Here is a 24636-nt window from a genome sequence, read left to right on the forward strand (position 1 = left end):
CCGGTGGCTTCCTGGGTCTCCTCGCCTTCTAGCTATAACCGCTGTAAATAAATTTTTTTGTATTGTGGAAATAAGGCAAATAAAAATATGATGATGACGATGATATTAACTTATCATTACGGTTACTAACCTCGTGACAGGAGGATTTCGTCTTTTTCTCATGGCTTTGGGAGGATAAATTCAGTGACCATTTGTCTGCTCTGTAAGTGCCTGTAAATGACGTCACCACACCAAACCTCTCGTATATCTTCCTATCAAAAGAAATCCAAGCATGTTCAAACAAACCAATTAATGATTTTTTTTAGCAAATCAATAGATCAATCGAGACAGTTTTTTTTTCGATCAGATCTGGGCCCAGTTGTATAAAAGGCGGATAACGCTATCTAACAGATAAATCGTTGTCCGGAAGATTAGTGATAGCAAAACTTATGCCGTTATCGACCGGATAGATTGTTATCCAGTGGATAGTGCTATCCTACCTTCGAGTAACCGGAGCCTGGTCAGTCAGTCAAAGTGTCCGATATATATGTAAAATATGATATATGTGTAAAAAAAAACACAATTTCTTTAAATGGTCCAGCAAATATATGTCAGACTGTACTTCATAGCGTCATTTAACTCTTGGTCAAGAGTCATGTTCCATCATTTTCAATTCTCTATGTATCAGTGTTCGGGGAGGGGGAGGGTCATATGACATGCAATCAATACACTTTTCTGCTTTCTTACTTGAGAAGCCCTACTGTATCACCACCCCCTGAATCACTACCAATTCCTCTTGGCCATGAGCCTGGGTAACTCTTTCGTTCAATCGCCAGTACTTGGTTCACGTCTCCACTGACTGAACTTTCATCCACGTAGTATGCAACCTCCAAAGAAAGAAAAATAAAGATATAAACTTGTTTTCATTGCATCCTTGTTTCCAGTTTGCTTCTCCATTTTCAACTTAGCTCTCGGAGTGTTCCCCGAAAAAAACTTTCATGTTTAAATTATAGCTTGACTAAAAGAATACTAGCATAGGCTATCAAATGAATAGTTTTACGTGCACTTCACGGTCATTCCCTAGGTGTACATCTGGAATTTGAGGACGTCAAGGCTTCAAGAAGAAGGTGACAGGATTGAGTAGTCTCTGTTGCGTACTTACCAGTATCACCCTACTTATAGTGATGTTGGATGGTATCTGGAGGATCCAATTTACAGGTTCGTAATTTGCAAGTACAAGTACAAGAGGTCTGTCTGACCTACCACCGCTGAAGATGTTAACAGTAGCGTCACCAGCGGTCGGGGGACGTCTGTTGATAACCTCGTAAACAGATAATACGTGCACTTCATACTGACTGGAGCTGCTGCTGCCAGGCGTGCAGCTGTAGGTAGGCTGCCGGGGCTGGTTGTTATATTGAGGTTTGCCGAGGGATGTAGCAGCATCCACTGATATTTTGCATCCTTTTGTATCAGCTGAGGACATATTCATAAAAACATAAAGAACGGCAATGCATGTTGAGATCTAACTAAGGTCTCGGCAAAACATGGCGAAACAAAGGAATTCAAGATAAATTGGACAGTTCAAGTCTGCTGAAGTCAGTGCTATATCTTCCAGCACGTAAACTTCAGCCTGCATCGTTATGGTTGAGTGTCAATGCATTTAACTTAAAATGATAATACTAATGTGCGATTTTGGGCTGCCTGGGACATGAATTCGTGACGTGAACTGGGACTTCGAAAATTTCACAGTAAAAAGAAACAGCAAAGGGAATCTTACGCAAACAAGTATGATAATCATAGTCTTGGAAAGAGCAGACGCAGTACGCATCGATGCAGGCAGCTGTTTTTGTGCCATATAGGCCGGAACAGTGATAGCCATTGTTCCACCAGTAACATTTTTTGCGATGCAGCTTGGCTGTGGATGAGGTAGACGGTACGGTGGTGGTAGGTGTGGTGCTGGTGATGACGGTGTTGGCAGAGGATGTGCTGCTACTCACAATACTAGACCCCAACCCTTTCCAAGAGGGAGACAAAAGCAAATCACGTATGATGTGGCCGTCAGTATCAGGTCTTTTGGGTGTAAGCAGTTGTTATTCAACGGCTAGTCCTGACCTGTAAGGTAATTCCTAAAACGCGACGGCATAAATGAAAGATGCAAAATGTTTTTTGCATTTTAGTGTTCCGTTAAATATATATTATTTCCTAACAACCCACTACAGCCTATCAGTGTTCGAAGACCATAACTACTTTGATCGATGTCCTCCGACTGTTTAGTTATGTCAAGGTTACAGAGCGGTAGGTCACAGGTTTATATAAAAACCATACGTACAAACATGCTCTTAAAATAACTGATGAGATCATGCAGTGCAATTAACTAACTCGTCTCAGTCAGGGAAAATCTATTAATCATTCGGGGGTAACTTTAAGCACTTGGTACTGTATGGTTCACCCCTGCATTTCCAAAATTTGGAAGGGAGATTACTCTTCCAAAAGAATATGAGGCGTTGACCCTGGTCATAGTCAAGGATTGGCCTGTTTTACTTACATCCACCGTTGGATACATATAGATGATTAGCGGCTACTATAGGCTACTCTCGAGTCAGCCTACCTCTTGTTTGAAGCTTTCAAGGCAAATGTACCAGAGGGATTAAGTATTGTCAATTTTTATCATAAATGTCAGTTCTTGTGGAAACAAAAATTCGTATCTCAAAAACCAGACAGCTTTGGGCCGATCAAAAATTTCAGCGATGTCCTCATCGCCAAACCTACCAGAAAACCAATAATCCTTAATATTGGGTTTAGAGTAATCAGTTAGGTACCATTTGAAGAACGTAGATTCAAAGACCATTTATCTGCTTTGTAAGTGCCTGTAAACGACGTCACCACACCAAACTTTTCATAAATCTTCCTGTAAAAAGATATTCAAACATGACCGGTCAATGAAATCAGTCCACTGTCAAATAGTCAATGGATCAATGCAAAACAATTTTGCGTTCATTTCTCGCTATCAAGACGCAGTGAGTCCAAGACCCGAAGGAGAGATATCAGATATTGGTATGGACGGTACCACTAGAGAGGCTACCAGCTTTCGAACGAGCCCCCCCCCCCCCCCCCCCCACTCCTAAAAGTAAAGACATATTATGTATAAGGACAGTGAATTAATGGAGACGATTGTCCAATATAAATCACTTCTCGCTATTAAGGTTGACTTAAACATCCTTACGACAGTTGTAGTGAAAAGGACGGCAGCACTGAGGAGGCAAGGGGGTTAGGCGGCATATTTCAATTATTCAATGCTTCTTTCTGTTTTCTTACTTAAGAAGCCCAACTGTATCTCCACCGCCTGAATCACTACCATATCCTGTCGGCCACGAGGCGCGGTAACTCTTTCGTTCAATCGCCTGTACTTGGTTCACGTCTCCACTGACTGAACTTTTATCCACGTAGTATGCAACCTCCAAAGAGAGAAACAAAGATATAAACTTTTTTTTCTTGTGTTTCCTTTTCTCAGTCTGTATTTCCACATTTAACTTAGTTTTTGTTGGTTCTCCAAAAATCTCCCATGATTGATTTATAGCTTGACAAAACGAATACTAGCAAAAGATATACAAAGAATAGTTTTGCAGGCTAAGTCGTTTAGGTGTTAATTTTTAGGTCGGGAGATTAAGGGTTTCAACCTATAGGTGAGAAGGTTGAAGGGATGATTTTTAAAGTGACCCTTCTGTCGAAATAATTTATTTATCATATAATTGTCTCTGTCGCCTACTTACCAGTATCACCCTACTTATTGTGACGTCCGATGGTAACTTTAAGATCCAATTTACAGGTTCATAACTTGCAAGTACAAGTACAAGAGGTCTGTCTGACCTACCACCGCTGAAGATGTTAACAGTAGCGTCACCAGCGGTCGGGGGACGTCTGTTGATAACCTCGTAGACAGATAATACGTGCACTTCATACTGACTGGAGCTGCTGCTGCCAGGCGTGCAGCTGTAGGTAGGCTGCCGGGGCTGGTTGTTATATTGAGGTTTACCGAGGGATGTAGCAGCATCCACTGATATCTTGCATCCTTTGGTATCAGCTGGGGACATATTAAAAAAAAAAAAAGAACGGCAATGCATGTTGAGATCTTACTAAGGTCCCGGCAAAACATGGAGAAACAAAGGAATTCAATATTAATTAGACAGTTCAAGTCTGCTGAAGTCAGTGCTATATCTTCCAGTACGTAAACTTCAGCCTGCATCGTTATGGTTGAGTGTCAATGCATTTACCTTAAAAGATTCTGAAATCTGTTATATTGGACAAAACCATTCTTGGCAGAAGCCGCCCACATTGAAAATTTCACAATAAAAAGAAACAGCAAAGGAAATCTTACGCAAACAAGTATGATAATCATAGTCTTGGAAAGAGCAGACGCAGTACCCATCGATGCAGACAGCTGTTTTTGTGCCATATAGGCCGAAACAGTGATAGCCATTGTTCCACCAGTAACATTTTTTGCGATGCAGCTTGGCTGTGGATGAGGTAGACGGTACGGTGGTGGTAGGTGTGGTGCTGGTGATGACGGTGTTGGCAGAGGATGTGCTGCTACTGACGATACTAGACCCCGACCCTTTTTAAGAGGAAGACAAAAGCAAATCATTTATGATGTGGCCGTCAGTATCAGGTCATTTGGGTGTAAGCAGTTGTTATTCAACGGCTCATCCTGACCTGTAAGGTAATTTCTAAAAGGCGACGGCATAAATGAAAGATGCAAAATATTTTGTGCATTTCAGTGTTCCGTTAAATATATATGTTTCTAACAACCCACTTCAGTCTATCAATGTTCGAAGTCCATATCTATTTTGATCAAGGTCCTCCGACTGTTTAGTTATGTCAAGGTTACAGAGTGGTAAGTCACAGGTTTATATAATAAACCACACGTACAACCATGCTCTTAAAATAACTGATGAGGTCATGCAGTGCAAATAAATAACTTGTCTCAGTCAGGGAAAATCTATTAATCATTCGGAGATAACTTTAAGCACTTGGTACTGTATGGTTCACCCCTACATTTCCAAAATTTGGAAGGGGGATTGCCCTTCAAAAAGACTATGAGGCGTTGACCCTGGTCATAGTCGAAGGTTTGCCTGTTTTACTTACATCCACCGTTGGATGCATATAGATTATTAGCAGCTGCTATAGGCTACTCTCCAGTCAGCCTACCTCTTGTTTGAAGCTTTCAAGGCAAATGTACCAGAGAAATTATTATCAATTTTTATCATAAATGTCAGTTCTTGTGGAAAAAAAATTCGTTTCTCAAAAAACGGACAGCTTTGCGCCGATCAAAAATTTCAGTGATTTCCTCATCGCAAAACCTACTAGAGAATCAATAATTCTTAGTAATGGGTTAATAGTAACGAATTAGGTACCGTTTGAAGAACTTAAACTCAAAGACCATTTATCTGCTCTGTAAGTGCCTGTAAACGACGTCACCACACCAAACTTTTCATAAATCTTCCTGTAAAAAGAAATTCATTATATCCTGTCAATGGAATCACTTCATATTTAAATAGACAATAGATCTATGCAAACAGTTTTTCGTTCTTTTTTCGCTATCAAGGCGCAGTGAGTCCAAGATCAGACGGGGAGATGTCAGATAGTGGGATGGACGGTATCACTGGAAAAGCTAGCAGCTTTCGAACGAACTCCTCCCATAAAAGTGAAGACATGCTATGTATAAGGACAGTGGATCAATGGAGACGATTGTCCAACCACTTCTCGCTATTAAGGCAAGATGAGTACAAAATCCTTACGACAGTTGTAGTGAAAAGGACGGCAGCACTGAGGAGGCGAGGGGGTTAAGCGGCATATTTCAAACATTCAATGCCTTTTTCTGTTTTCTTACTTAAGAAGCCCAACTGTATCTCCACCGCCTGAATCACTACCAAATCCTATTGGCCATGAGTCGCGGTAACTCTTTCGTTCAATCGTCTGTACTTGGTTCATGTCTCCACTGACTGAACTTTTATCCACGTAGTATGCAACCTTCAAAGAGAGAAACAAAGATATAAACCTGTTTTCTTTGTGTCCTTTTTTCATTTTGCATTTCCACATTTAACTTAGCTTTTGGCGTGTTCTCCAAAAAACCCCCATGATCACCTTATAGCTTGACAAAACGAATACTAGCAAAGAATATACAAAAAATAGTTTTGCAGTCGTTTAGGTGTTAACTTTTAAGTCGGGAGATTAAGGTTTCAACAAATAGATTAGAAGGTTGAACGTCGAAGATTTTTAAAGTGACCCTCCTGTCGAAATAATTTATTTATCATATATGGTCTCTGTTACCTACTTACCAGTATCACCCTACTTATTGTGACGTCAGACGGTAACTTTAAGATCCAATTTGCAGGTTCGTAACTTGCAAGTACAAGTACAAGAGGTCTGTCTAACCTTCCACCGCTGAAGATGTTAACAGTAGCGTCAGCAGCGGTCGGGGGACGTCCGTTGATAACCTCGTAAACAGATAGTACGTGCACTTCATACTGACTGGAGCTGCTGCTGCCAGGCGTGCAGCTGTAGGTAGGCTGCTGGAGCTGATTGTTATATTGAGGTTTGCCCAGGGATGTAGCAGCATCCACTGATATTTTGCATCCTTTTGTATCAGCTGAGGACATATTTAAAAAAGAAAAGAACGGCAATACATGTTGAGATCTTACAAAGGTCCCGGCAAAACATGGCGAAACAGAAGAATTCAAGATTAATTAGACTGTTCAAGTCTGCTGAAGTCATTGCTATATCTTCCAGTACGTAAACTTCAGCCTGCATCGTTATGGTTGAGTGTCAATGCATTTACCTTCAAAAGATTCTGAAATCTGTTATATTGGAAAAAACCATTCTTGGCAGAAGCCGCCCACATTGAAAATTTCACAATAAAAAGAAACAGCAAAGGAAATCTTACGCAAACAAGTATGATAATCATAGTCTTGGAAAGAGCAGACGCAGTACCCATCGATGCAGGCAGCTGTTTTTGTGCCATATAGGCCGGAGCAGTGATAGCCATTGTTCCACCAGTAACATTTTTTGCGATGCAGCTTGGCTGTGGATGAGATAGACGGTATAATGGTGGTGGGTGTACTTGTGGTGCTGGTGATGACGGTGGTGGCTGAGGACGTGCTGCTACTCACAATACTAGACCCCAACCCTTTTCAAGAGGGAGACAAAAGCAAATCATGTATGATGTGGCCGTCAGTATCAGGTCATTTGGGTGTAAGCAGTTGTTATTCAACGGCTCATCCTGACCTGTAAGGTAATTCCTAAAAGGCGACGGCAGAAATGAAGGATGCAAAATGTTTTGTGCATCTCAGTGTTCCGTTAGATATATATTATATCTAACAACCCACTACAGTCTATCAGTGTTCAAAGTCCATATCTATTTTGATCAAGGTCCTCCGACTGTTTAGTTATGTCAAGGTTACTGAGCGGTAGGTCACTGGTTTATATAAAAAACCACACGTACAACCATGCTCTTAAAATAACTGATGAGGTCATGCAGTGCAATTAACTAACTTGTCTCAGTCAGCAAAATCTATTAATCATTCGGAGGTAACTTTAAGCCCTTGGTATTGTATAGTTCACCCCTGCATTTCCAAAATTTGGAAGGGGGATTGCTCTTCAAATAGACTATGAGGCTTTGACCTTGGTCATAGTCGAAGGTTTGCCTGTTTTATGGATATAGATCATTAGCGGCTACTATAAGATACTTTCCAGTCAGCTTACCTCAAATTGATATATTGTAAACCTCGTCTGAAGCTTTCAAGGCAGATGTACCAGAGAAATTAAATATTATATATTTTTATCATAAATGTCAGTTCTTGTGGAAAAAAAAATTCGTATCTCGAAAAACGGACAGCTTTGCGCCGATCAAAAATTCAGTGATGTCCTCATAGTCAAACCTACCAGAAAGCCAATAATCCTTAATAATGGGTTTAGAGTAATCAATTAGTTACCATTTGAAGAACGTAGATTCAAAGACCATTTATCTGCTTTGTAAGTGCCTGTAAACGACGTCACCACACCAATCTTTTCATAAATCTTCCTGTAAAAAGAAATTCAAATATGGCCGGTCAATGAAATCAGTCCCCTGTTAAATAGTCAATAGATTAATGCAAACAATTTTTCGTTCATTTCTCGCTATCAAGACGCAGTGAGTCTAAGATCCGAAGGAGAGATGTCAGATATTGGTAAGGACGGTACCACTAGAGAGGCTAACAGGTTTCGAGCGACCCCCCCCCCCCCTTAAAAGTAAAGACATACAATGTATAAGGAGAGTGGATCAATGGAGACGATTGTCCAATATAAATCACTCCTCGCTATTAAGGCTGATTTTAAAATCCTTACGACAGTTGTAGTGAAAAGGACGGCAGCACTGAGGAGGCAAGGGGGTTAGGCGGCATATTTCAAACATTCAATGCCTTTTTCTGTCTTCTTACTTTAAAAGCCCAACTGTATCTCCACCGCCTGAATCACTACCATATCCACTTGGTCATGAGTCGCGGTAACTCTTTCGTTCAATCGTCTGTACTTGGTTTACGTCTCCACTGACTGAACTTTTATCCACGTAGTATGCAACCTCCAAAGAGAGAAACAAAGTTATAAACCTGTTTTATTTGTGTCCTTTTTTTCATTTTGTATTTCCACATTCAACTTAGCTTTTGGCGTGTTCTCCAAAAAACCCCCATGATCACCTTATAGCTTGACAAAACGAATACTAGCGAAGAAAATACAAAGAATAGTTTTGCAGGCACATTTACAGTCGTTCAGGTGTTAATTTTGAAGTCGGGAGATTAATGTTTCCATATAAAGTGAGAAGGTTGAACGTCGAAGGTTTTTAAAGTGACCCTTCTGTCGAAATGATTTATTTATCATATAATTGTCTCTTTTGTGTACGTACCAGTATCACCCTACTTATTGTGACGTCAGATGGTAGCTTGAGGATCCACTTTACAGGTTCGTAACTTGCAAGTACAAGTACAAGAGGTCTGTCTGGCCTTCCACCGCTGAAGATGTAAACAGTAGCGTCACCAGCGGTCGGGGGACGTCTGCTGATAACCTCGTAAACAGATAGTACGTGCACTTCATACTGACTAGAGCTGCTGCTCCCAGGCGTGCAGCTGTAGGTAGGCTGTTGGGGCTGGTTGTTATATTGAGGTTTACCGAGGGATGTTGCAGCATCCACTGATACTTTGCATCCTTTTGTATCCGCTGAGGAAATAAACGTTAACACAAAATCAACTATAATATAACCTAAATTAAACATGACATAAACGAATAAAGGGGCAAGTTTCTAAAGAAACTTGGTGGTACATCTGTGGAGGACATTACAAGATAATTTGAATTTATTGCCTGAGTTCAGACAATATCAATCGATCACCATGAAGAAATTCTACAGCTGACGTTCCTAGGGTTAGCCCCTCGTCAGAGCGAGGCCGATTTGCTCCGACGAAACTGTGTTAGAATCTTAGAATCTCTTTATAGTGGCAAATTAATACGATCAATTCAGTTGATGACACCAAACCTCGATTTCACTGTATCATGAGAGGTGCAAAAGTATTAGGACCTTTCCCTTCCCGCCATTGCTTCGACCAGGTGCCAGTGCATCGCAGGGTTACTTAACGTCTGGTTGTTTATATTTCTTCGGTAATCATTTCAGAACACATCCAGGGTTGAGAGAGAGGCTGGGTGAGTAAACTGCCTCAGTCGAGAACACTTCACAGTAAACCAAGTCAGTAACGCAACCCGAAGCTCAAGTTTGAGCGGGTGAAGGTCCAGTGCCCTGACTACTCGACCACCGCGCCTTCCATACCTCACGTGCGTTTCAAATTTCTTTGCCGTGACGTTGGCTTTTTATCGTCAAATCTCTTATACTTTTAAAAACCCACAAAGGCAGAAGCATATTTTATACGCAATTTATATTTTCTTGCAATGGATCGGGATAATTCTCAATTTGTCCGAGATTACTTTTGTTTGTTGTTTCTGCTTTAGTACGCACTGTTTTCGGCCACAAAAACTCGCGCAACTCTTTCAAGAAATTACTTGCAAAACTGAAACCAATCGCTTCTACATAATACACCTTTATCGAGCATTTAAAAGCTAAAAAATATTTGATTGTTGTACCCCCAGATCTCACTGTCTCGTGTAAATCTTTCGTTTTGATCTGACAGTCTCGGGTTCGACACGCAATTGAATTTAAACGCTCCACCGTCATTTTACATAATCACTTGCTTTGATCGTTAATCATTGCACAGAAGAAAGTTAGATGTTGACTTCAAGAGGAGGGAAAAAATGTCAGCTTCCTTCTAGCGAGAGAAAAAAATCCGCGTGCCTCTCAGATGCGTTCTTGCGCTGGTAAATCATGTTTGAAAATATGGGATTCCTCACGGGATTTCAGGAAATAAGGTGAACGCACGCTCACGGCGCGTTATAACACGCTTGCACGCCAATGGCATGCCACGCTTACCGTGCACATATGCGCATGAAAACAATTGATTTTGGAAAACGTGCTGTAGCCATTGTTCATATCTGTCTAACACGGTAGGGCATTTTTTCTATAACACGCTGGATTTTTTTTTTCACACCCTAAGTTCCGTTGTTCCTTAACACGCTAGCTTATCTTCTACAATCCAGCTTACTTTGTTCCTTGTGTTTGTCAGCTTCTTAATTGTGAGAATGGTGTTTGTAAAATACATTACTTACAGAATATAAGCGAAAATGAAGAAGATCTTCTGTCCTATCCGAAAGTTGTAATAAAAAAGGAAACATTCACGGAAAATCACAGCTCTTTCCCGTAGGATTTCACCAAGGAATTCAGTGAGCACGACATGTTTCACAAGATCCAGAGGAGCTCAGTTTGAACACATGAATTACTTTTTGAAAACTTAATTCTCACCTTGTAAAATATAAATTCTCATCGCTTCACGAAGTTAATAAGCCCAGAACCGAATCTTTGCAAATCCTTTAGCAACAGTTTTCCGGCTCCACGTCACCTATGCGGTCGCTGTTCGTCACTCTATGCAAACCGGCATTTTTAAAATAAATAAACGCTGTTATACAACCCAGCTTAACTGGAGCGAAGCCGGCGTGTTATAATATTGGCACGGTCACTTTGTTAGATCGTGCAAAGTTGCGAGCAAGATCTTAACACGTTCCTTTGTTTTTACCGTGCGAACCAAGACAATGGCTGCGAAGTTAAGGAGACAAGTAACTTACACGCAGCTAACGTGTTAAAAGCTTTTTCTTTTGTTTTAGCGTGCTAGTGTACCGTGTGCGTGCGTTCACCTTATTCCCTGAAATCCCGTGGAGGGTCACATATGCAAATTATGAAGAAAAACATAGAATGCTCGATCTTGAAGTCAATTTTAACGTCATAATGATATCATTTGACCGTAGGGAACAGAAAAGGTAAATTTCATTGCTTTTTTAGTTAAATTAACCATAAAATTTCATTGCAATCGATCTTGTTCATTCCTTTGGCCTCCTGTTAAAAAGACCACTCCAAACGAGTGGAAAATTGCCAAAGTTACAACGCTGTTTAAGAAAGGATTCAAGCGTGATCAAGGGAACTATCGACCAATATCAGTATTGCCACTCGTCTCAAAAATTTTCGAAAAAGTTATTTATCGCCAACTTTATGAATATTTTCAGGATAATAGCCTCTTGAATACGCACCAATCTGGCTTTCGATCAACGCACAGCACGCTAACAGCGCTGCTTGAGACAACGAACAACTGGTCAATTAATATGGACAACGGTCTCTTAAATGGCGTGCTATTTATTGATCTTAAAAAGGCCTTTGATACAATCGATCACGAAATAATTTTGCGGAAACTTGCGAACTATGGGGTTGATCAAAGTGCTTTACGAGTTTTTGCGTCCTACTTATGTAATAGATCCCAAAAATGCAGTGTCATTGGAGCGTTATCCAGTGCAAGTAGATTAACCTGCGGGGTTCCTTAGGGAAGTATACTGGGACCTCTGCTCTTTTTAATATATATAAATGATCTTCCTAATTGCCTCGATATTTCCTGCGCAAAAATGTTTGCTGACGATACTAAAATCACCGTCCCTGGTTGCACTTTTGCCGAACTCGAACAAGCAACAAATTCTGAACTTAATAATCTTTACAGCTGGCTAAAAGCCAATAAGCTTAGTCTAAACATCGCGAAAACTCAGTTTATGGTGATTAGTACTCGTCAAAAGTTTCTTTCAGAAAATTATAGTGAGATTAATATCCAATTAGATGGCCATCCAATTTGCAGGGTTGAGTATGCCAAATCATTAGGTTTAATTATTGATGACCGACTTTCACGGTCTAATCACATCAAAGAACTATGCAGAAAGATATCCTCGGCAATAGGTGCTCTGAGGCGCATTAGGTCCCTCATTTCTCAGTCCACTGCAGTACAAATATATATAACGCTTTAATCCAACCTCATTTCGATTACTGTGCCCCCGTTTGGGATGGATTGAGTTCTTATCTATGTGAGAAACTACAAATAATTGCAAAACCGAGCAGCTAGGGTTATTCTGCAAGCCAACTGTGAGGTAAACTCAAGCCTGCTTCTTGAAACTTTGAAGTGGGACCAGCTATCATTAGGAAGAAGAAAGCAAAAAGCTATAATGATGTTTAAATCCCTCAACGGGTTAGCCCCAGTGTACTTGCATGATTTATACAGTGAGCAACTCACAGACTATGACTTGCGTGATTCTTTCCGTAAGTTAAACTTGCCCAAGCCGCGTACTGAATATTTGAAACGTAGCTTTGACTATAGCGGTGCCTTACTGTGGAATTCTCTTCCTGAGAATATTAGGGCGACTAGATCAATTGGGCAGTTTAAGAAGGAAATCAACCGCGCACTTGAAACATTCGATTCCCACTCGGCAATCTTGTAAATCAGTTTTTATAGTTATTTTAATTTTTACAAATGATTGTAATTAAAATGCTGTTGGTATAACTGAAGATTCTTAACCGAGTTTAAATAAAGATCTACTACTACTACTACTACCAAGTTTTAAATTCGTTCACGATCGCCGTCTATCTTTCAAAAAGGCACTTCCGCAATTTCTACACAGACGCTGGTTATGTATTGAAATCAATCAATCAATTATGACCTTTAACTGCCCCCACGGCTCGTATTTCGCATTAAATCGTAACGATCGAAACAATTCTCAATCGTGTTAGTTTTGCGCTTGAACTCGACTTTTTTTTGTTCAAAGATTCTTAGATAAAACCCTAAGACAATGAAAGTTTGCATGTTAAAGGTGAGGAGCGATTGATTGTGATTAAGTAATGTTGTAATGATCGTTTGTTAGGGTAAGCGAACGAGGAAGCGGGAAGAATAAAAAGATGGAGAATTGACTGGCATGACAAACAATAAACTTGAAGCTTGAAAGTAATTCCAAGATGACTTACGCAAACAAGAGTGGTAATCGTAGTCTTGACTGTTACAAACGCAAGACCCATCTACGCATTTGGATTGCATTTTATAACCGCCGGGGCAATAATTGTGGACACCAAGACATTTGTTTTGACAATTCACCCTCGCCAAGTAAGAGCTGTAGAACAGCATCAAGGCGCCGAATGCTGAGATTTTCGTGAACATGATTCCTGCTGTCTCCTGCGTAGAGAAACGTGTAAACAAACAGAACAGCTTATTATTTTTTCGCCTCACTTTCTCAAAACATGCTCATGAACACGCTTCAAAAGGGTTTTACACTCCACCGGATGTACTAGAAATTTTGCAGAATTTGATTGAAATTTGCGCCTCCATCAGTTCTCAAACCATTCACTGGAAAGTACATTTACCTTGAAGAAACTCGGCTGATTCCAAAGGTGATGTATCTCCTTCTTTCTACTTCAAAAACTTCAAAACTTCGAAGCCTTGCCTTATTCAACAGTTGTATCAAAATGATTGCGTTGACGTATCGTCGCAGCTGTTTTAAGCAACGCAATATAAATAAGTGCACTCGTGCACTTGATTCAGCGGTTTTCCTTACACCCTGCGCTTTTTCGAAGCGGATAAAGGGCCATAGATTCTTAGGCATCTATTCAAGTTTTTCCTGTGTAGATAAAAGCATTTGGTCATAGAATTGCTTAATTATTGTACCTATATTTGTTATTCCTTGTCAGGTAATATTTGCCTTTTACGAAAAAGTGCGGAAATGAACACATCATTTTTCCTTGGACACAAACTCCGTCTCAGCAAAGGAGGATGCAATTTGTAACCACGGAAACAATATAATATAATACTTATTTTTAATACTGTGTGTAATTTTCCTCTAGTATTTGCATTCGACGAACAATGTGGACTGAGTAGAAACACGACACACCATGAACCAAGCAGAACACAAGCTTAGCGTCAATCAGGTCAGAGAGGTGACCTTTCAACCACAGAATGAATTAAAATCCATTGGATGTGCGTAAATGATGAAATCAAGATTACTGCTCAGTATTAGTCACTCTTATATTTAAGATTGTTCCGATGGTTTTTTTTGTGGTTACTGCCACATACGTCGTCAATACGTAAGGGTGATTGAGGAAGTGTAACGAGAGATTGCCGAGCTTCACCCGATTTTGACCCGATGCTACTGTTTGTTCGTTTTGCATAATCTTCGAAATTCGACATTTTCACGAGAGATTATTAGGCGCATCATACAGAAAAGAAAAGAAAAGAGAATGCCTTTTGAAACAAATAATTTTGTGTTGCGATATGATATTTTCGTTCTTGCCGCGACACTACAGAAGACAGTAAACTTCTTGCCATCTCTTTTGACGATGGCTTCTCGCGGACGCGTGGTTAATAAAAAGCCAATTTTTCTTGTATAAATATCCTAATAGCTGAGATCTGCGCATCATGAAAACTTAGAAGAAAAACTTGTTTTTGTTTGAATCCTGGTTGGGCTACATTTGAATTTGATTAGGGGCACGTGACCAAGAATCAACCAACCACAGTGCTGGTTTTTTTGAGTGAAAGTCTAGATTTATAACAACATAACTTATTTGGTAATGCAGGTTAAGAGTCACGCAGCCGAAGCTGATGTGGACCTGCCTGATACTAATTTACAACAAATTGTACAATATTTAAGTAATTAATACTATATTAATTAAAATATCTATATAAATTTGGATTCGTTAAGTGTCTAAGAAAAGAAATAACTATATAAATCTGTGGATAAAATTATACCGGATGTGATTCAAATGAAAATAATTATAACTTCATATAGAAGTTAATGTGCTGAGAGTAGACCCGCCTTGGAGTGGGATGTGTTAAGATTGATTACCAGTCTGTTTCCATCGACTAGGTGCAAACTGAACACATACAATATATATGATTAAATTTAGATCTAATTTAGGGATCTTTGAGGATGAAAATTAAGAAAATAAAACAGGAAGCCATATATACGAATAAATGTTAATGAATCGTAAATAATCTAGTCTTAATCGAGAAGGTTTTAGACATATAAAGGATTAAGAAATTACGAAGTTGCTATAAAAGCCCCAAACTTCAAACTGTTGTGAGAAAATGAGGCAACTTGAATTACTGTTCCCCGTTCGAATCGTTATAATGATGATCCACCTTGCCAGAAATTCACTGCTTGCATTGTTTTGTCAGCCGAATTCCGTAGATTCACATCGTCTAACCAAAGATTTAGCTTCTGCTAAAGTAAGTGAAGCAGTAGCATCATTAATAAGATTCCCTTGTTAGAGACAAACAAACTTTAAAAAAAAAACTAACCTTCCGCATTGAATGTAAACATCCGAAGTGATTGTATCGGCAGTAGTATTTCTTATTAACAATTTTTAATCTTCGACGGCCTAGTAGTAAACATCCACGGGTCTCGCAAAAAGCGTACAATTGTCATAGAAAGCGACGAGGAAGTCTTAAATATTCTTCACAGTTCATCCGTCGCATTTGTATATATTTTCTCTCATTAAAAGGCAGGACACGTGTAAACAAGTTTGTAGCACTTGCTTGCACTCATCGACGCGTGGCTGTTTGTTTTTGAGGATCTCAATGAAAGTGCTTCTTTCAAATTGTGATACATAAATTTTGAAACACTTTTCAAGACTGCAGTAACATTTGTCGGAAAGTAAATTTATCCTCTTTACGGAATAAGCATTAATTAGTCCGATGACCTGACTTGAGCAGTTTGATCCGGATTTCGAAAAGATTAATGAATAATTTTAAAAGCACACGCACCAGCGGATGTGACGAAGCAACTTCCAGCTGAATTAACTTGATTTCATTTTAATCATTTGATACTGTGATAAGCTATACCGCTTAGAAGAATAAGAATATTTTGTAACTTCCTCACTCTCGGAAAACACGTAATTATTGTTAACATAATTGAGCATCATTGCATGTTGGCCCACGGTCAAAGAATAAAATTCTAAATTGCAAAATGAAGATGCTACTCTTTTGAAAAATTCAGTATACCGTGTATAAGTCAAAAAGCAATGCTGGTTTTAAAAATGTTATGTTTGAGTTTCTGTTTTTTTTTTCTTTCTGTTCCTTTCATTTTCATTCCTCAGTTTATTTTAATGCCAGTCTAAATCCCGTAATCCGCGTTTTAAATATGGCAGTCACAAATCTTGGCCACACTAAAATAAAAGAAGAGCAAACTTTTATACAGACTTGTTCGATCGATGCTCTCTTCTGATTTCAGCTTGCATTAGGCCATTGTTTGCGCGAGGTTTTTCCAAGGTTTCTAACTTCCTTCCACTCTTCACCTGTAATTGTTTTGCTCATACGAACGATCATACGTAATTGTCTGTGCGATCGAATGTCTCTTCCCGGTCTAAATCGTTAACTGTGAAAACCTAATTGGTGAACTGTAACATGATTCAAGAGCCTCTTATCACAAACGATCAATAGGCAAAAGACTAGGAAAGAGAGGATGACCCTTTTACCTTAGATAAACATATGTGTTGAACTTTTAATGCTAAATCTTAACTAAGAATCGCAATCATGCCAATCTTATGTGAGAACAAGCTCCTATAATCCTAGTCTCCCTCGCAGCCGTTTTTTGGATGTCACGCAACGTTCCCCCGAAACAACGTTGCGTGACATCCAAAAAACCGCTGCGAGTGAGACTCCTTGCAATCCCGACTGCTTTACAGCTTGGCCGGAGCATTTTGATAATTTAACGATAATTTTTAGGGTACAGTAGCAATTGGTGACCATTTCCAAGTGTAAACTAGAAATTGAAATGTTAAATTACTGTGACAACTTCGTCAAAAAGAATTCTCAGCAGAAAAATGCTTATTCATATGGATATATATTGCGGGTGTAGGGCTCAGAACAAGACAGTCCATTATTTTAAAGGGGAGTAAGTCTTTACCGAAACCGCGGTGCAGCGTGGGTGGGATAGTATAACAGGGTAATTTGGTATTATCGACGAGTTGATAACATAAATTGGCTACTGTAAAGAGTTCCAAACCTGACGTTTCGAGCGTTAGCCCTTCGTCAGAGCGAATGACGAAGGGCTCACGCTCGAAACGTCAGCTTTGAAACTCTTTATGGTGGCCAATTTACGTTGTCAACTCGTTGGTAATGCCAAATTACCCTGTCCATTATCTTCTTTGTTTAGCAAGACATGCAATCTCTAGCTCTGTCCCCAATTTTGTTTCCCATAGTATGAGTGTTGCCATATACAGATGATCACTCCAACGATATTTCATATTAAATGGAATATGTCTTGGAAACGATATATTAGAACTAACTTGTATGCTTTAAGGTCATTGTTGATGTTTTTATCACCTGATCTATTAGGTACTTCAAAGTAAGATATTTCTTCACTTCATTTATTTCTTTTCAGGTTAATTTATTCCTGAAGTACTTATCTCTTCTTTTTTATTAAAATTGGATTGACAAGTTGAACGGCGGCCTTACAGATCCTTTTTAAAAATTGGATTATAGTTCAGATACCTCCCTTGGACTGTAATTGAAGTAGGAATAAAAGGTTAGAAACTTCGGCATTCTTGAATAAAAACAGGAAATATCTCCTAATGTAATGCTGCTTTTCAAAGCGAGTTGGGCTCCCGAAGTGGTTATTAAAAGTTTTTTTCATCTAAAAACCACTCACTGAGAGATATTTTCCGCCTTTGAAATCTCCCTCAGCCGGCGAAAAGGCGGTGCGATTCAAGTTATTCGCTTTTAAAACATAATTTAAACAGAAACTTCGTCTTTGTTTTTGTTTCTATAAAAACAAATTAACCGGCTGTGACAGATTGACAGGCCACTAGCACATGTTAGTCTAAGAATAGAAGATACCTGCAGCTTGTTGCATAATGGTGAATTTCAACAAAGAAGTTCTGCTAATTGCTACTCGGCTTTTGAATCCGCGGATAGCAATTAACTTGAAGATTCTGCAGTTAAGTGAAATCATAAAATTTAATGAGGCTCACATACAATCCATTCAGAAACATATTGAATACACCTGATCGTTTTTAAAATCATCAACTCCCGGAAGAGCCCCAGTTCGCTGCTGTTCCTCTGTATGTCCAAGATCTTTTCTTCAATCGCAGTTAACAGGTTAGCGGTGAGCACACTTGTTAAATATTTATCATGTAAAGTTTTGAGTGTTATTTTAATCTTAGTCAGATTTCGTTTGAACAGAGAAGTAGTTCATTTTGACGGAGTAACGCGTTAAATTTGAGACAGTTTTTTTATTACCTCATGTTTGCGGTTTTCACCCGTCATTCAACCTGACATTAGTCGCTCGGTCAAACGTTAAAATCTTCCATAGATGATATGTAAAATTCGTCATTAAGGAGTTTTTACGTACATTTGTGAGACTTTTCCGAGATTATCAGAACTTATAGATAGGGAAGAAATAGAGCAAGGTTGTTAAATCTAAACAGTTTTCTCGGCCATCTGTTTGACCTAATGATTTCTTGGTCTGCTTTACGTTGCAAAGGAACATGAAAAAGCTCTTGTAAGAGTGGCGAAACTGGCTTCGAGTCTTCAAAACCATCTAGATTTGTTTCTTCGTCTCTGAGTGAGGCAGTAAATGTTTCTATCAATTTCCATCCCAAATTTTAGAGGTCAATATATTAATATTTTCCTTCTTGTCTTGATTTTCTATTTCGGTCGTCGGTTGGATATTTTCCAGAGGCCAGTGGCCAGTGTTTCGCTAGGATCAATTTGCGTAACCGACACATTGAGAACAAACTAAATCGTCGAACAGGTGATGCGATTTTGTCACCTCAGTTTCAATTCCTACAAAGCATTGATATAAATCTTGATAATATTTGTACTAGTCTTTTGCTGCAAAAAAACTAGAATCTGATCTCAGTCTGGTTACGAAATAAAACTGGAGAAAGGAAACGACGAAAGAAGAATAGGTTTTGAGGAGACGCACGGCGCAATCAAATGAAAAGTTAACATCAAATGGGGATATTAATATTATAATTTTGCCAGGAGTCGACCCACCACACCAGTCAACGCTTGAAAATGTTCCGACCAACTAAGCTATGTCGATAAAAACATTTTAAGTTCAAGTTAAGCAGTAAGACTCATAGTTTGGTTTTCAATCCGTAGAATCAAACCTGAAGGATCTTTATTTAGGAAATGAATTGTTTTGTCTTGAGTGAAGAAAAAGGAACCCTTCTTTAATTTATTCCCTTCATTGTGCGTAAAAGGCATCTAAAATCCCGGAAAATTAAATGATGTGACATCGAATTTTTTGTTCGTTTTCCAGTTTTTAAATTTATGTGAGGTGTCGCTTTTTGTAGTTCAATTTCCAACAGGTGTAAATGGCGACACTGAACCATTTATTACAATATCGTTTATTATTACCAGCCATGACATTTTTTATTATTCAAATTACATACACTGCACAAAGAAACACTGCATTGAAACCACCAAAGCTGGCTAAACTGTTGACAACACGCAAAAACACCTCAACTAGCTTAAATAAAAAATTTAAAATCCTCAACCTTACCTTTCAAAACAGATATTTCCCAAGCAGTTGCTTTCTTGGTGTTTTTAGGAATTGCATCATCTATAGGGGAATCAATGTCTGCATCTGACAAATCGTGAAACTTTGAGTCAGCCGAAGCCATGGTGTAATTACGGTGGTGTGTTGAATTTCAACCACGGCTATCCCACGATAATAACGTCAAGGAGGTTGATCCGTCACAACCCTGCATCACGAGGTGCAAATCAGCCAATCAGAAAATCGGAATTCGAACAGTGTCTGAAAGTTGAATAATTAGTTGAATAATAATGATTAGCGTTAAATACGTCACATAATTTACAGAGTTCAGCGATACTGCAATAGCGCTGTATTTATCTTTAATAGATTTTTTTAACGGTGTCGGAAGACTATTGCAGTTAAATTGAGTCTTGTTGGAACCCTTAGCTCAATTTAAGAAGCTTTTCATCAGCTTCGAATTCTCTTCAAAAAGCATATCCAGCATTTAGTTTGTCGAAGTGGTTGAGACCAATGAGTTAACAAGTCTTTGCGTACGGAGGTCAGTACGGGATTTCAGATGTCACCAATAACCAATAGTCTGATGCGTACACGTGTTATCCATTCATCATAACATATGAATGTAGTGCTGACTTCTAAGTAAAAGTGCGACGAAATTGCTGTCAAGGTTTCCCAACAAAAAGGACGGCTAAGAAATGTGCAAAGTTTTAAAACACACGCAGTGTCCTTTTGTTCTTGTCATTAGATCTTCTGTTTTGCTACGATCTCTTTGCCGTCGCCTTGGTGGTTTTGTTAAAGTCCATAGTATTAGGGAGTTTAAATAAAGACGACAGCGACGCCGTAGGCAACGTCGGTTAAAAAATGAACTTCTATCAGTTTACCTACGATTCTCGCGATACTCTCAAGTCATTTAGTTTGTTGCTTACTGTCAAAACTATTTCGCGCAACTGGGTATGGAACACAGCATAAATTAGAAATAGGAATTTACAAAATTAGCCGTCGTCGTTCACGTTCTCCGGACGACGCAAAGTTTGGTCATTTCACGTTGTTGTTGTGCAGGACGCTAAGAAATTTACAAAGATTTATAACGCACGTGCACAGCCATCGTTCTGCTCATTCAACCTTCTATTTATTGACGTTCTGTTGCCGTTGCCGTCGTGGTTTTCTTCAACTCCCTACTGAATCTTTAACGCAGCGGTATCCTTTGTCGGCGGCAAGGAAGATCAACAAATAATTGTTATCGACAACGAAGTCGTAGGGGAGCATTTCGAACACTTAATGTTTTCTACCACAGACATCGTGTGTGTTCCGTGTTACGTGCTTGTAATACTTTCGATATTCTCCTTGCATGTCCGATGAAAAAACTAGCACAATCAATTCAACAACTGAACGAACTTTAGTTCGTGTAGTGTGATCGTCCGGGTGAGTGTAGTTCTGAAAAAAACTGTTGGCTGGTTTAGAAAAAATTAGAAGACAGCGCACATACTGCTAGAAATATTGAGGGTAAGATGAGAAGTTGATACTTTAATTTGCGCTTGAAAGAGGATGAGGTTGAGCTTTTGATATCTTCATATATTGAATTCCAAATCAAAGGGCCATGAATTTGGGTAATGAATTTCTCATAATTAATTCTTGTCTTAGGAACGTGATTTCAGAAAACATTTTACCCTGGAGCTTATCCGATCTGTCTGCTATTTGGCCAAGGAACCTATGGAGCACTGAATTGATTTATTTAGGCAAAGTTTATTGGCTATAATTTTAGGGTTAAAAGTAAACTGAATTAATTATTGACTTGATTACGAGGTGATGCTTTGTCTTCCCGTTTTGCATATCTTAATCAGTCCTTCGGTTCACTCCTCGCCTACTTGTTCAAATTTTTACAGAATTTTCCGACAAAATGAAGAGCCTGGTGTTAATACTTATTTTGTCCGTGATGTTTCAAGCCAAAGCAAAGAAGAATCCTGATTACATTTACAAAGCGGCTGCCCAGGTGAGGGTGTTTTTACTCAGACATATATATCTTTTTTTCTCTTTGGTGTGTGTTATCGTCTTTCATTACACCAGCTGCAATGTTACATTCTAACCGTCTCAGCTCAACAATTTTGGATCGTAGCCGCCGATATGATTTGACAGTTTTCTCTATGGAAATGACAATTCAAAATTTTAAACTGAAGTGCAAAAATAAAATACTGATGAAGACTGAAAAATTATATTCTGAAGAGGAAGTTTATTATAACACATGAGTTTTTCTCTTTGTCCCTTTGAATTATTTGTAATCAATGTCGATTGAATTTGTGTACATACGTGTAAGTGCACGATTACGAGTACGTTCTGGAATTTTTGCGCACGAGGGACGTTTTGAAAGTTGAGCGCACGAGCCGTGGGTTCGAGCAATATGGAAACCTTTCGGAACATCTCGATTGACTCAAGAACGAGAAGAGTGCGAGCATGGCATAATGTTTTTCTTTCCTCAAATTTTCATCTAGTCGCTTTCTATGCCACCATATCCATTCGAGGGATTCACATAGCATTAAACACTTTTCAACGATTTGGAAAATATAATATTCGATAGTTTGTATGCTATTTTGTAAACACCCTTGAAAACATCGATAACGAAAGATGGTCTCGATATGCTGTCTCACTTCCAAAATGGTAGCATTGAAGTAATCTGATAAATAATTTATCCAAAATTAACAGCTGGCATTTTTCTATTTAATCAAACTATACGTGTATATGAAATATCCTATAAGCGAATGATTTATCAAAAATCATCCACACAGATTTGCAAGCCGTATTTCCTCCAGTGCAAACAAAATCCCGATAGAGGGATAAGCGACTGCTTTCAGGATGTGTACAAAACCTGTATTCCGTCGGTAAGTTATTGCTACGTTCTGTAAACTTTTGGGGTTAATTAATCCAAATTATTGCACAGACTTCAATTTGACATCCATGATGAGGGGAATAAAACAAATGCTTGGTCTGCAAACCTTGGAATATATTGGCACCTTGAAATCCGCATATATTTCGTTTTCTACTTTAAGTGGATAAAAAAACCAAATGAAAGAATAGATATATAAGGAATTCATTTAGCTGAATAAATGGAAAACTGAGTTAGTAAATTATCTGTTAACTTATAAATTTGTTCTTCTTTATGAAATTATTAATTCTTTGACTTCATACTTGCATAAATGATTGCTAAAGCAGTAACTCACAAATATGAGTGACAGCCTACAATTGCATCTTGTTTGGGAATGAGCAGCAACTTTGTCAACAACATTTCCCAGTCATTAGTTCTCGCCTAAGGGAGGAGCTCTGGAATATTTTCATGTTCCACCACCCCCCTGCCCCTCATCATAGGCAGAGACTTGTCAATCAATTTTCATTATTATTTTCCATCATAGGTTTATGGCAACGACTGCCGTTCTGAAAACCGTGTGGTCCCACCAGAGTCCTCCAACCCCGCCCCCCCCCCCCCTCCCCAGTTGATAGAGGATGAATGGGCCCCAGAGAAACATCATGACAATCTTAAATTATACAACCATCAGGCAAATCTCGCAAAAGATCTCGGGGTATTTACTTTTTTCAGAGAGATGCGTGACCCTTAACAATATTGTCTCTATTTTATAGTTCCATGAGGAATTTCAGGCCATCGAGAAATGTGTTGTTGACGCTGGAGATAATTTGGAGTCTGCGATGACGTGCACTAAAGGATTCACAGAAGCCTGAAAGGCTCTTTTTCTCTCAACCAAGGAATTAAAAAAGGAACAGAATGTATTTAGTATAGGGGTTAATATATGTTAAAAATCAAACAAGAATCAGTAGAAATGTCCCAATCAATTTTAGAAGATTTACTTTCAGGCATGTATATTTGTTTGTTTTAAGTATACAAAGGCGGTCTAGGAAATAAAGGTCTTTGCAAATTACGTTTTGCGACTTGTGCGTCTGTCTGTTTTTGTCTCTTTTCGTTTCTTTCTTTGTTTAATTTGTTTTTTAGTAAAGGAAAAGCCCTCGAGCAGTATGACTACTAGTCTGACACAACACAGCCATTTCATATCGCTACTCAATCCAATATTGGCAGAAACGAAATAAATTTACCCCTCACAACGAAAGGAGGAATTCTGTTTTTTTTTTCTTTTTTTTAATTATATTTAATTGTATAACTTGATACATAACGAGCAATTTTGTGCGACTTTTCAATTGAAGAAAGAAGCGTCATAAAAAGTTATTCCAGAAAAGAAAGCTGCGTTTGTTTATGTCTTTTTTTACTTAAACGACTTACCGACAAGACTTCACAGTTTCAGTGACTGCGATAACACATTTTGTGTGTGACTGACACGAAACGCTGTTCCGAAATAACTTCCCTTTATAAAGTACTTAGTTTTTTACAAATCTTGTGGCACTTTCTTGGGAAATATTACATCTGAATAAACAGAGTTTTCAAATTGAATGGCTCAAACATTCTGGGATAGGAACTTCGGTAAAGACATTGAAATTAAAACTACTCGACTCTACTTCCTGTGGCATGGTGACAAGAAAAGAAATATCCTGTTAATTTCCTCATTTCAGATCTGATAAGAAGTTTCTGCGAGTTGCATTGCATATGATATTTATTTGAAATTTATGTCTTGATCTATGGACTGTACATTGTTAATATCACTGGTGGGCACTTATTTTCGGATAATA

The 24636-nt window shown here is 38.8% G+C and overlaps 1 protein-coding gene and 1 non-coding gene across 4 annotated transcripts in view; one reads left to right on the top strand and one right to left on the bottom strand.

Annotated features, from left to right (window-relative positions):
• Window positions 1-13930, bottom strand: part of LOC113685982 (uncharacterized) — a 15040-nt gene extending 1110 nt beyond the window's left edge. Inside the window, exons 1-13 of the transcript XR_016182477.1 lie at window positions 13823-13930; window positions 13430-13634; window positions 8912-9222; window positions 8451-8590; window positions 7968-8056; window positions 6920-7162; window positions 6315-6625; window positions 5867-6006; window positions 5391-5479; window positions 1757-1993; window positions 1142-1452; window positions 727-866; window positions 131-251 (exon numbers count right to left, since the gene is read on the bottom strand). This is a non-coding gene — a transcript (uncharacterized LOC113685982). The remainder of the gene's footprint in view (window positions 1-130; window positions 252-726; window positions 867-1141; window positions 1453-1756; window positions 1994-5390; window positions 5480-5866; window positions 6007-6314; window positions 6626-6919; window positions 7163-7967; window positions 8057-8450; window positions 8591-8911; window positions 9223-13429; window positions 13635-13822) is intronic.
• Window positions 13931-18302: 4372 nt separating this feature from the next.
• LOC113685984 (uncharacterized) lies at window positions 18303-23876 on the top strand. 3 transcript variants are annotated; one of them, XM_027203570.2, is made up of 4 exons: window positions 18303-18551; window positions 21837-21943; window positions 22734-22826; window positions 23581-23876. In XM_027203570.2, the coding sequence occupies exons 2-4, from the start codon at window positions 21851-21853 to the stop codon at window positions 23677-23679; spliced, it is 285 nt and encodes a 94-aa protein (XP_027059371.2). In that variant the 5' UTR covers window positions 18303-18551; window positions 21837-21850; the 3' UTR covers window positions 23680-23876. The 3 variants fall into 3 exon arrangements, with proteins under 3 accessions (XP_027059371.2, XP_027059372.2, XP_089048236.1); XM_027203571.2 differs by having other exon boundaries at window positions 18378-18558; XM_089192110.1 differs by lacking the exon at window positions 18303-18551 and adding an exon at window positions 21219-21456.
• The last annotated feature ends 760 nt before the right edge of the window (window positions 23877-24636 follow it).

Source organism: Pocillopora damicornis, chromosome 13, assembly GCF_964200805.1.
Source record: "Pocillopora damicornis chromosome 13, jaPocDami1.2, whole genome shotgun sequence".
Classification (NCBI taxonomy): domain Eukaryota; kingdom Metazoa; phylum Cnidaria; class Anthozoa; order Scleractinia; family Pocilloporidae; genus Pocillopora; species Pocillopora damicornis.